The 11089-nt window shown below is 46.1% G+C and overlaps 1 protein-coding gene across 2 annotated transcripts in view; it reads right to left on the reverse strand.

The window, feature by feature from the left end:
- The window catches only part of HPS5 (HPS5 biogenesis of lysosomal organelles complex 2 subunit 2), a 30637-nt gene extending 19954 nt beyond the window's left edge, over positions 1-10683 (reverse strand). The window contains exons 1-9 of one of the 2 annotated variants that reach the window (XM_077287141.1): positions 10545-10683; positions 7267-7404; positions 6617-6727; positions 6467-6531; positions 5668-5860; positions 4216-4349; positions 3837-4052; positions 183-254; positions 11-99 (exon numbers count right to left, since the gene is read on the reverse strand). In XM_077287141.1, coding sequence (XP_077143256.1) covers positions 11-99; positions 183-254; positions 3837-4052; positions 4216-4349; positions 5668-5860; positions 6467-6531; positions 6617-6727; positions 7267-7368 — 982 coding nt within the window. In that variant the 5' untranslated portion in view covers positions 7369-7404; positions 10545-10683. Of the gene's footprint in view, positions 1-10; positions 100-182; positions 255-3836; positions 4053-4215; positions 4350-5667; positions 5861-6466; positions 6532-6616; positions 6728-7266; positions 7405-7621; positions 7642-10544 lie in introns of those variants that run through there. The other variant, XM_077287142.1, reaches the window with a different exon arrangement.
- Positions 10684-11089: the final 406 nt, after the last annotated feature.

Below are 11089 nucleotides of genomic sequence, written 5' to 3' on the forward strand. Positions count from 1 at the left end.
AGCGACTTACCTTTCATTTGACTCCACAGCAAAACCTGAACATTCTGAGGGATGAACACATAAATCCCCCGCTCTGTCCACGTCACAACGCTATGATCACTGCAGTAAAGAACAAAACAATAGTTCAGATCCATTATAATCTGCTCCGGAGGAAAGAAGGAAACCATCATCTCACTCCTTACCCAACAAACAGGAGCTTGGCAAAAGCTAAAGACTGAGGAGGGCCAGGGGAGGCATCATACTGGGGGTCCGACCTGCAGACAACGGCACAAAGCAAATCTTATAGTAGACAGAATGTGCCTAAAGAGAAGTCACCGTGTACATACATGTATTATACTCCAGAGATGCACTCACTATTCTGCTGGTGCAGTCACTGTGTACATACATTACATTACTGATCCTGAGTTACATCCTGCATTATACCCCAGAGCTGCACTCACTATTCTGCTGCTGCAGTCACTGTGTACCTACATTACTGATCCTGAGTTACATCCTGTATGTACACAGTGACTGCACCAGCAGAATAGTGAGTGCAGCTCTGAGGTATAATACATTACATTACTGATCCTGAGTTACATCCTGTATTATATACTCCAGAGCTGCACTCACTATTCTGCTGGTGCAGTCACTGTGTACATACATTACACTACTGATCAGGGCCGTATTTAGAGTTTCTGCTGCCCTAGGCACTTTCAGTGCTGCCCCCCCCCCCCAATCGGTGAGTATGACACTATTGGCAGGGACTTTGGCAAGAATCGCTGATGTGAAAGTCGCCTTTTGCAGCAGATGGGGCAGTTTTTCTGCATCTGCCACGTAATGGATCACTTACGGCAACACTGCGGTTGGCCTCATTCATTCCCTATGGTATCTGCGGCACTTGCCATGATCTGGCAAATGTGGTACTATACCTCCCAACTTTTGAAGAAGGGAAGGAGGCACAAAGTGTGCGGTGCGCGTAGCGCGCCGCGGCAAATTTTAGGCCACGCCTCTGACCACACCCATTTCACAACTAGTCACACCCATATCCACGTCCCAACCACAGCCATTTAGCACTGCTGATCACAATGTTTTATATACAATAATTATAAACGAAAAAATATGGCCACACAGTGCTCCATACTGTATAATGGCCACACATGATGCTCCATACTGTATAATGATCCCACATGATGCTCAATACTGTATAACGGCCACACATGATGCTCCATACTGTATAACGACCACACATGATGCTCCATATTGTATAATTGCCATGGGCCACACATGATGCTCCATACTGTATAACGGCCACACATGATGCTCAATACTGTATAATGGCCACACAGTTCTCCATGATACTGTATAATGACCCCCCTCCTGTATGCATGGCTCACACTCCCCCCCTGTATGCATGGCTCACACCCCCCCCTGTATGCATGGCTCATATTCACCCCCCCCCCTGTATGCATGGCTCATATTCACCCCCCCCCCCTGTATGCATGGCTCATATTCACCCCCCCCCCCCCCTGTATGCATGGCTCATATTCACCCCCCCCCCCCTGTATGCATGGCTCATATTCACCCCCCCCCCTGTATGCATGGCTCATATTCACCCCCCCCCCTGTATGCATGGCTCATATTCACCCCCCCCCCTGTATGCATGGCTCATATTCACCCCCCCCCCTGTATGCATGGCTCATATTCACCCCCCCCCCCTGTATGCATGGCTCATATTCACCCCCCCCCCCTGTATGCATGGCTCATATTCACCCCCCCCCCCTGTATGCATGGCTCATATTCACCCCCCCCCCCTGTATGCATGGCTCATATTCACCCCCCCCCCCTGTATGCATGGCTCATATTCACCCCCCCCCCCCCTGTATGCATGGCTCATATTCACCCCCCCCCCCCTGTATGCATGGCTCATATTCACCCCCCCCCTGTATGCATGGCTCATATTCCCACCCCCCCCCTGTATGCATGGCTCATATTCCCCCCCCCCCCCCTGTATGCATGGCTCATATTCACACACACCCCCCCCTGTATGCATGGCTCATATTCACCCCCCCTGTATGCATGGCTCATGCCCGATGGCCCATCAGCCATGCATACTGGGGGGGGTGGGGGGGGGGGTGGAATATGAGCCATGCATATGGCTCATATATTCCCCCGTAGGACCAGGTATATACCATGCCTGCAGCCCTGGCATACACAGGGGTGCCAGAGCAGGACTTGGATGGCGTGTGGGGAATTTGCCAGTTAGCCAGACCGGGACCGCTCGGCTCTGCTACATCTGCACAGCACTCACCTTCAGGTGCCCGTTCAAGTCTTGCGGGTCCCGGTCCGGCTGACTGTCATGCGATTTCTCCAGCGTCAACATCGGGGCAGAGGAGCGGCTGAACTCGTCCATGAAAATGCGAGCGTCAGCCTCCTCCTTCTCTAGCCCCATGCCTCCTCCGAGCTGCAGCGCGAGAAGACACTTCCTGGATGGTGCAGCTGCTCTCCACGCCCCCTCCTATCCGCCCGGTGTGAGTTGTGAGTATTGTCTTCAAGGAGGGCAGGTGGGACTCGGAGGAGGGGGGCGGGGCGGTCGGTCGCTTGTAACCTGAGGCTAAAAAAAAAAAAAAAAAAAAAAAAAAAAAAAACCTTGCTCAGGTGCCGCCCCCCGCAATGTCGCCGCCCTAGGCACGTGCCCTCGAGTGCCTATTGGCAAATACGGCCCTGCTACTGATCCTGAGTTACATCCTGTATTATATACTCCAGAGCTGCACTCACTATTCTGCTGGTGCAGTCACTGTGTACATACATTACTGATCCTGAGTTACATCCTGTATGTACACAGTGACTGCACCAGCAGAATAGTGAGTGCAGCTCTGGAGTATATAATATAGGATGTAACTCAGGATCAGTAGTGTAATGTATGTATACAGTGACTGCACCAGCAGAACAGTGAGTGCAGCTCTGGAGTATATAATATAGGATGTAACTCAGGATCAGTAATGTATGTACACAGTGACTGCACCAGCAGAATAGCGAGTGCAGCTCTGGGGTATAATACAGGATGTAACTCAGGATCAGTAATGTAATGTATGTACACAGTGACTGCACCAGCAGAATAGTGAGTGCAGCTCTGGAGTATATAATACAGGATGTAACTCAGGATCAGTAATGTAATGTATGTACACAGTGACTGCACCAGCAGAATAGTGAGTGCAGCTCTGGAGTATATAATACAGGATGTAACTCAGGATCAGTAATGTAATGTATTATACCCCAGAGCTGCACTCACTATTCTGCTGGTGCAGTCACTGTGTACATACATTACATTACTGATCCTTAGTTACATCCTGTATTATACTCCAGAGCTGCACTCACTATTCTGCTGGTGCAGTCACTGTGTACATACACTACAATACTGATCCTGAGTTACATCCTGTATTATATACTACAGAGCTGCACTCACTATTCTGCTGGTGCAGTCACTGTGTACATACATTACATTACTTATCCTGTACTGATCCTAGGTTACCTCCTGTATTATACTCCAGAGCTGCACTCACTATTCTGCTGGTGCAGTCACTGTGTACATACATTATCTTGAAGTATAACACATTTTAGCCTCTGGTCGCAGCATAAAACTTTTTTTTTTTACAGCAATAGAATAAAATGTGAAAAATTCTTAATTCTGCCAGCTGCCACAAGAGGGAGCTGTATGCATACACTTGTTGATACAGGTCCAATAGACGCAATATATACACAATGGCATTACGCACCCCCTAGTGGTGAAGAGCAGCAGTTTCTGTAGGACTATGTCTTTAAGAAACAGGATCCTCAGTCACAGCGGAGTCATTACACACCTGGTGTTAATGATCGGCAGAGGTGCGGAGGACAGGAGCTGCTTGAACTGGTGAGTGCTCAGCACTTCTCCTTCAAAGTTCACCTCCCACATCCTGGATCCAGGCCGAGCGCAGTATATGAGGGGCTGCTGAGACCCCGAGCTCCGTCCTCCAGGGAAAAAACAGGCCCCATACTCCCCATCTCTCTCCTTGTTGCCGATCTTCCAAAATTTCTCCCTGGATGATGACAGATAAGTAGAATTATTGATAGACGGTTCCTGAGAACTTTTCTCTAAAATCAACAACCACATCAAGGTCTCCACATATACATGTCTGTGTGCCACTATCCAGCCCATCCACAAGGGGGTGCCCCAGAGTGTATACAGGTAGTGCAGCTCACCTGTCAGTGTCACACAAATAGGAGCGGCTCAGGGAGGAGATGAGCAGACGGCCATCCATGTAATCCAGCTGCACCACCCGAGAGTCAACGCTGGTGATTATCTGGACCGGGAACATCACGAAAGAAGCAGCTGCCTGGGCAAGAAAGGATTAAGGTAGCACGTAAGAAAAAAAATAAATAAATAAGAGCTGCTCCTTGATCTTCCATATTTCGATTCTTTGTCGGCAAATAAGTAATCTCTACGTAGTATCTTTAGAAAAAAAAAAAAAGAGCAGCAGTGTTATGACCCCAATGGCGAGGGTCTCAGAGGAACGTGGAAGTCTGCAGAATACAAAAATCCAGCTCATAGGGCAGTGGTAACTGGGTTGACCATATATCTACTCCTAACGCCAACACTAGAAGTAGCCGGGGATCATTCCTATGTTGATTCTAGATGACACGCGCCAGCCGGAGAATCTAGCTACCCCTAGTAGAGGAAAACAAAGACCTTTCTTGCCTCCAGAGAAGGGGACCCCAAAGCTGGATAGAAGCCCCCCACAAATAATGACGGTGAGGTAAGAGGAAATGACAAACACAGAAATGAACCAGGTTTAGCACAGATAGGCCCGCTTACTGATAGCAGAATAAAGAAAGGTAACTTATATGGTCAACAAAAACCCTATCAAAATCCACACTGGAAATTCAAGAACCCCCGAACCGTCTAACGGTCCGGGGGGAGAACACCAGCCCCCCTAGAGCTTCCAGCAAAGGTCAGGATATAGATTTGGAACAAGCTGGACAAAAAATACAAAACCAAAACAAATAGCAAAAAGCAAAAGGCAGACTTAGCGGATATAACTGGAACCAGGATCAGTAGACAAGAGCACAGCAGACTAGCTCTGATAACTACGTTGCCAGGCATTGAACTGAAGGTCCAGGGAGCTTATATAGCAACACCCCTAACTAACGACCCAGGTGCGGATAAAAGGAATGACAGAAAAACCAGAGTCAAAAAACTAGTAACCACTAGAGGGAGCAAAAAGCAAATTCACAACACAGCAGTCTGCAGTGTAAAGCATGGTGGGCAAAAGTGGAAAAATAGCAGCCGAAGCCTCTAAGGAGCTAGAAAATGGATTTATGACTACCACAGACTCAAACAGGCAACAAAGGGGAGCTGGAGGCACTGATCAAGACTGTGACACGAGGTAGCAGAGCTGAAAAGGTAACACTGAAGATTTAGTAAAGCAAGTAAGACGTTTGTCACTTGCATATATCTTGGGCCAAGAGAGCACCACCATTGCCAAAAGGTAAAAAGTGATAAAGCAAAATAAAAAAACAAAAAACAAACTCCCATAAACTCATCTGCCGGTAACAGCAGCGATAGGAGCGCAGCTCATGTTGATGCCAGTAATTCCATAAGTGCAGCGGTCATTCTTGACCTTAGTGGAGCGTTATCAGATGGCTTGCGCTCACCTTTCCTTGCTTAGAAGAGTTTAATTTGATGGCAGACACTTTGCCCATGTGGTCGCCGACAAACACGCGCAGCGCTGCAGAGTCCCAGCAGAGGGCGGTCACCTTGCGACCCTTGTGCTCGGACGACACGTAGATCCTTTCTGGCTTCCCGCGACGTTCCTGGTTTAATTCCCAGACGACCACGATTCCCTGACTGGAGGAACAGTGTGAGAGTGGAGCGATGAGATGTGGACCTCAAAACGCAACATTGGTTTTAGCTTATGCAGCATTGTTCTCAGTTATCAGCCACATAAGGCGAAGGATGCCGAAAGCCCTAAGAGCCATTTATCAAACACCTAGTGACTGGTGAGGCCATACAATATCCAGAACACCGATTACTATAAGCATCAGCTCTGTTTAATGGGAAACCCCAGATGTCGACATCTGTTATTAAAAGTTCTACAACTATATTATATTTTATGTTTCAGATCTCTGCTTGCTGTCAATGAATGGGGTTTGTATCAAACTCTCAATTCTCAGAATTATTAGATCTAAACATATCATCAGGCTTTGGGTGCCAACCTGAAATGTTCTCTTCACTGACTGCAATTGGAAATGTTGAAAAACAAAAAGTACATTGGAAAACAACAGAACTTTTCATTTGTATAAAAATATATATATATATATATATATATATATATATATATATATATATATATATATATATATATATATATATATATATATATATATATATATATATATATATATTTCCTTATTATTTATTTCTTACAGGAAGAAGTTGTAACAAAGTCAATACCTGGTTGCAACAGCCACAAAGTCGTCATCATGGGGGCAGCAGGCGGCCCTGGAGATGGCGCCCTCCTAAAACCACAATAATGATGCAAGAGGTTAATGATGGGAGCTTTGATATGAAAAGTGGATACTCCGAAACAAAGATCCCTTATACCTTGTGGGTAAGGAAGAGTCTCTGTTTCCAGCCGTCTTTCTGGATGAGGTTCAGGCCTCCCCCGGAACTGCCAAGAACCAGCCATCTCCTGGACACGTCCAAACACGTGCACTACAAGGACAAGCAATCCTCGTAAAGCACTGATTAATCAGCATAAAGATGGTGGCAGATCCAACAAGCTTCAAAAACATCATTTATAGGGTTTTCCTGTGTTATATGAATAAAGACTATGTATTCCATAATAAAATATACTGGAACTTTCTTATACAGTTTTTGCTTTTAGTCGTCACTATTTTCAAGACCTCTGCTTGTTGTCAGTGACCAAACACTTCCATATTCACACCCGGAGTGTGAAACCTGATACATTGTAACAAGCACAGCCGCCATTCTATCTGGGTCTAATACTTCACCGTTCGTTACAATTATATCCAGTTTGCACAATGCTCTATGAGCTGAAACCCGCTGGTCTGCTACAATGTATCAGTGTAAAGTCAAATTTGCAGCCAAGAATGTTTTTATTCACTGACGTTAAGCAGAGATTATATAATGAATGTGATATAGGATAGGGCACACCGAGACTCTTCTATAATAATGCAATTCCCTGGATACACATGCCTTGAATATAAAAAATAATTCAAATGTTTTGATACCTTTAATCTGCTGGAATCTAAGCGCAGGATGGACAGCAAAGGATCGAGGGAGTCAAATTCTGCCAGAACATGGCTGGGGGCTTCTGGCACGGGGGCACTCATGGAGGAAAGACCGCTCTTTCCTGCACATCACGTTCCCTGAAACAAGTGAAAATATATTAATTGTAGTAACTATAAAATTAGTGTCAAATATTTGCCGCCAAGTCTTATTGGCAACATCTGTGAGGCCGATTTTTTTTTAATCAGTTTGTCACCCCCGAACCTACACCCATATGTCCAATCATCAGTCTGGCGACTTCCCTGTTATTAGGAAATAAACGACTAATGACTTAAGAAGAGGAACAGAGATGATTACCCACTCCAGATTATGAAATACTCCACGACTTCTGAGAGCCGGGGGATGGGAGGAACATCAGGGAGATTCCGAAGGTGAATATTAACCTCCAGGTGGTTTACAGTTCTTTACAATTAATGTTTCTGTTTCTTATATGTATCTTGTAGTATTTACAAGAATATAACTACTATAATACTGCCCCTATGAACAAGAATATATCTGCTATAATACTGCTCCTATATACAAGAATATAACTACTATAATACTGCTCCTATGTACAAGAATATAACTACTATAATACTGCCCCCTATGTACAATATAACTACTATAATACTGCCCCTATGTACAAGAATATAACTACTATAATACTGCCCCTATGAACAAGAATATATCTGCTATAATACTGCTCCTATATACAAGAATATAACTACTATAATACTGCTCCTATGTACAAGAATATAACTACTATAATACTGCCTCCTATGTACAAGAATATAACTACTATAATACTGCTCCTATGTACAAGAATATAACTACTATAATACTGCCCCCTATGTACAAGAATATAACTACTATAATACTGCCCCTATGAACAAGAATATATCTGCTATAATACTGCTCCTATATACAAGAATATAACTACTATAATACTGCTCCTATGTACAAGAATATAACTACTATAATACTGTTCCTATGTACAAGTATATAACTACTATAATACTTCCCCTATGTACAAGAATATAACTACTATAATACTGCCCCGTATGTACAAGAATATAACTACTATAATACTGCTCCTATGTGCAAGAATATAACTACTATAATACTGCCCCCTATGTACAAGAATATAACTACTATAATACTGCCCCTTATGTACAAGGATATAAGTATTATAATACTGCCCTAGGGGGATTCTTAAGCTGCACTGAGCAGTATCTATGTGACTTTCCTCTCTGGTTACAATACTCGGCTTTGTGCCTGTGGTTTTGCTCCTCTTCTCTCTCCTCCTGTCACATCACAGGTCTCTGGAAGGCGCATCAAGGACATAAAACCTTGGCTGCTCTACAGTAAGACTTATGTTCCCGGCCACTTCCTGCCCAGTATTGATTATATTTCAGGTCCTCATCCTCCTCTGAAGGTCATTACAGAAGTGATGGATTGTGGCGCCGCTGATCTCATCCGTTATCCCGATCCTTAGTGTCGTATGATACATACGCTCCCCAATAGGTGCCCTTAAAAAACGTTCAGAAATTTCTATCACTTTCCGTTTCTTGCTGCAATTTTTTAAAGTCACATTGAAGCTGCAAATATTTTTACAAATTTGTGAAATCATGGCACAAAAGTAATGGAACGCAAAAGGCGCCAAATTATCAGATATTCTGGATTATTAGGGTATTTTGAGAAATGTAATTTTATATTGACGCCTAATGCCAGACTATCAGAACTAGTGGATTATTTAATGCTTCAGTGTTTCCCACACTATTCACCCCTCCCCTGACCAATTATACAATCAGGAGAAGAAACGGTTAATGCAAGTCACAAGACTCCATTATCTGCAGCTGTGGACCCTGAATGGGGGAGATGAGCAGAGATCAGTCCTGTCCTGTGACACTGACTTCCCCGCTGCAGTCAGTCACCCGTGATAACTTGCAGAATAACTTGCAGAAGTGAAGTATTGCAGCATCTGTAGACAGATGATGGGTGCAGATCTGAGTGAGGAATGGGTTACAAGACTAATAGCTCCATTGTGTTGGGAGGAAATGCAAAGAGCAGAGATGTCAACCAACAATGGGCAGAAGAGAGATGCTCAGACATCAGGAGGACAATGTATCGCTGCAATGTCTACAGGTGATCAGAAATTGGAGCTGTGTTTTTACATTGCCCAAAATACAGAGGCCACCTGGCTGCAAGAGTGGATGTAGCGCGTGCCAGTCCTGGGCGACTGTGACAAGTCATCCACACAAGAGACAGTGCCGTTACTGCATTTGTCAGTAAAAGCGTTCAGTCTAATGGTTGGTGTTAAAAGGGAACCTCACAAAATGTACTGACAAAAATGCAACTACAGAAAAAGCAGAATGAGGCATTCTAGCCTTGGCCGGACCTTCATCCCAAATCCGGAGGGGCAGCCCCGCCAGGACCTGCCTCCCGACCCGTCATGGGCCCCGCCAGGACCTGCCTCCCGACCCGTCATGGGCCCCGCCAGGACCTGCCTCCCGACCCGTCATGGGCCCCGCCAGGACCTGCCTCCCGACCCGTCATGGGCCCCGCCAGGACCTGCCTCCCGACCCGTCATGGGCCCCGCCAGGACCTGCCTCCCGACCCGTCATGGGCCCCGCCAGGACCTGCCTCCCGACCCGTCATGGGCCCCGCCAGGACCTGCCTCCCGACCCGTCATGGGCCCCGCCAGGACCTGCCTCCCGACCCGTCATGGGCCCCGCCAGGACCTGCCTCCCGACCCGTCATGGGCCCCGCCAGGACCTGCCTCCCGACCCGTCATGGGCCCCGCCAGGACCTGCCTCCCGACCTGTCATGGGCCCCGCCAGGACCTGCCTCCCGACCTGTCATGGGCCCCGCCAGGACCTGCCTCCCGACCTGTCTTTTTTCCTGTATCAACCAATCAGTGCACAGCTTCCATTTTTGAAGAGCACTATCCGAAATGAAAGCTGAACTGGGATTGGTTGCTATGGACAACAAAAAAAATGTTTTATTTTTTTTTTTCCTTTTAGCCAGTTTCATAAACGTCCAGTAATCGCCATGGCGCCTCAGCTTCACTTCACGGTGTCCCGTTCCACTCCGGAAAGACGGTCGGGTCAGGCGAAAATTAACCAACAATAATTGGGCAACATAAAGTAAAGAAAAGCTAAGAAAATCATAAAACTGACTAAAAATCTAAAACTAAGAGCAACAACGTATCGGAATGAGGGTAATCCCCGAACATACAGACCGTCTCCGGTGTCCGCGGCGCTCACAGTCACCGAGCAGATTCTTTCAGGAACTGGTGAAGTCTTGTGAGAGCCACAGTCTGATTAGAGGGGAGGGGCTAGATTTATGAGGGAGGATAAGACAGGCTTGGTGATTGGCGGCCTGTGGTAGCTACTTTTATATGGAGGCCTGTGATTGGCTGTGTGTTCGGAACAGGGTGGAGTCACTGTGCTGGGTCTCACCGCCGTGTCACATGCCTCTCATTAGTGAGCGGCGTCTCCTGTTCGGCGGTGACTGCTCCGGAATGTGACGTCCTCCTGTCCGGAGCAAAGGGGAAAAGTGCTGAAATGGCAACTCCTCGAGTCACAGTCATACGAGAAGATAAAAACACTATGATTTGTGTATAAGGGACTGTTCACACAGTTTTTGTTTTATTTGCTATGGATTTTACAGCCCTCTCCCAAATAATAGCAGTGTGAACGAAGCCCAGAGCGACAGTCACAACGCATTTTGTTTTCTTTCGAAAATTGTAGAAAAAAGCTGAAGTTTTACTGCAATCGGAGCAAA

This window comes from Ranitomeya variabilis, chromosome 2 (genome assembly GCF_051348905.1).
Source record: "Ranitomeya variabilis isolate aRanVar5 chromosome 2, aRanVar5.hap1, whole genome shotgun sequence".
Classification (NCBI taxonomy): domain Eukaryota; kingdom Metazoa; phylum Chordata; class Amphibia; order Anura; family Dendrobatidae; genus Ranitomeya; species Ranitomeya variabilis.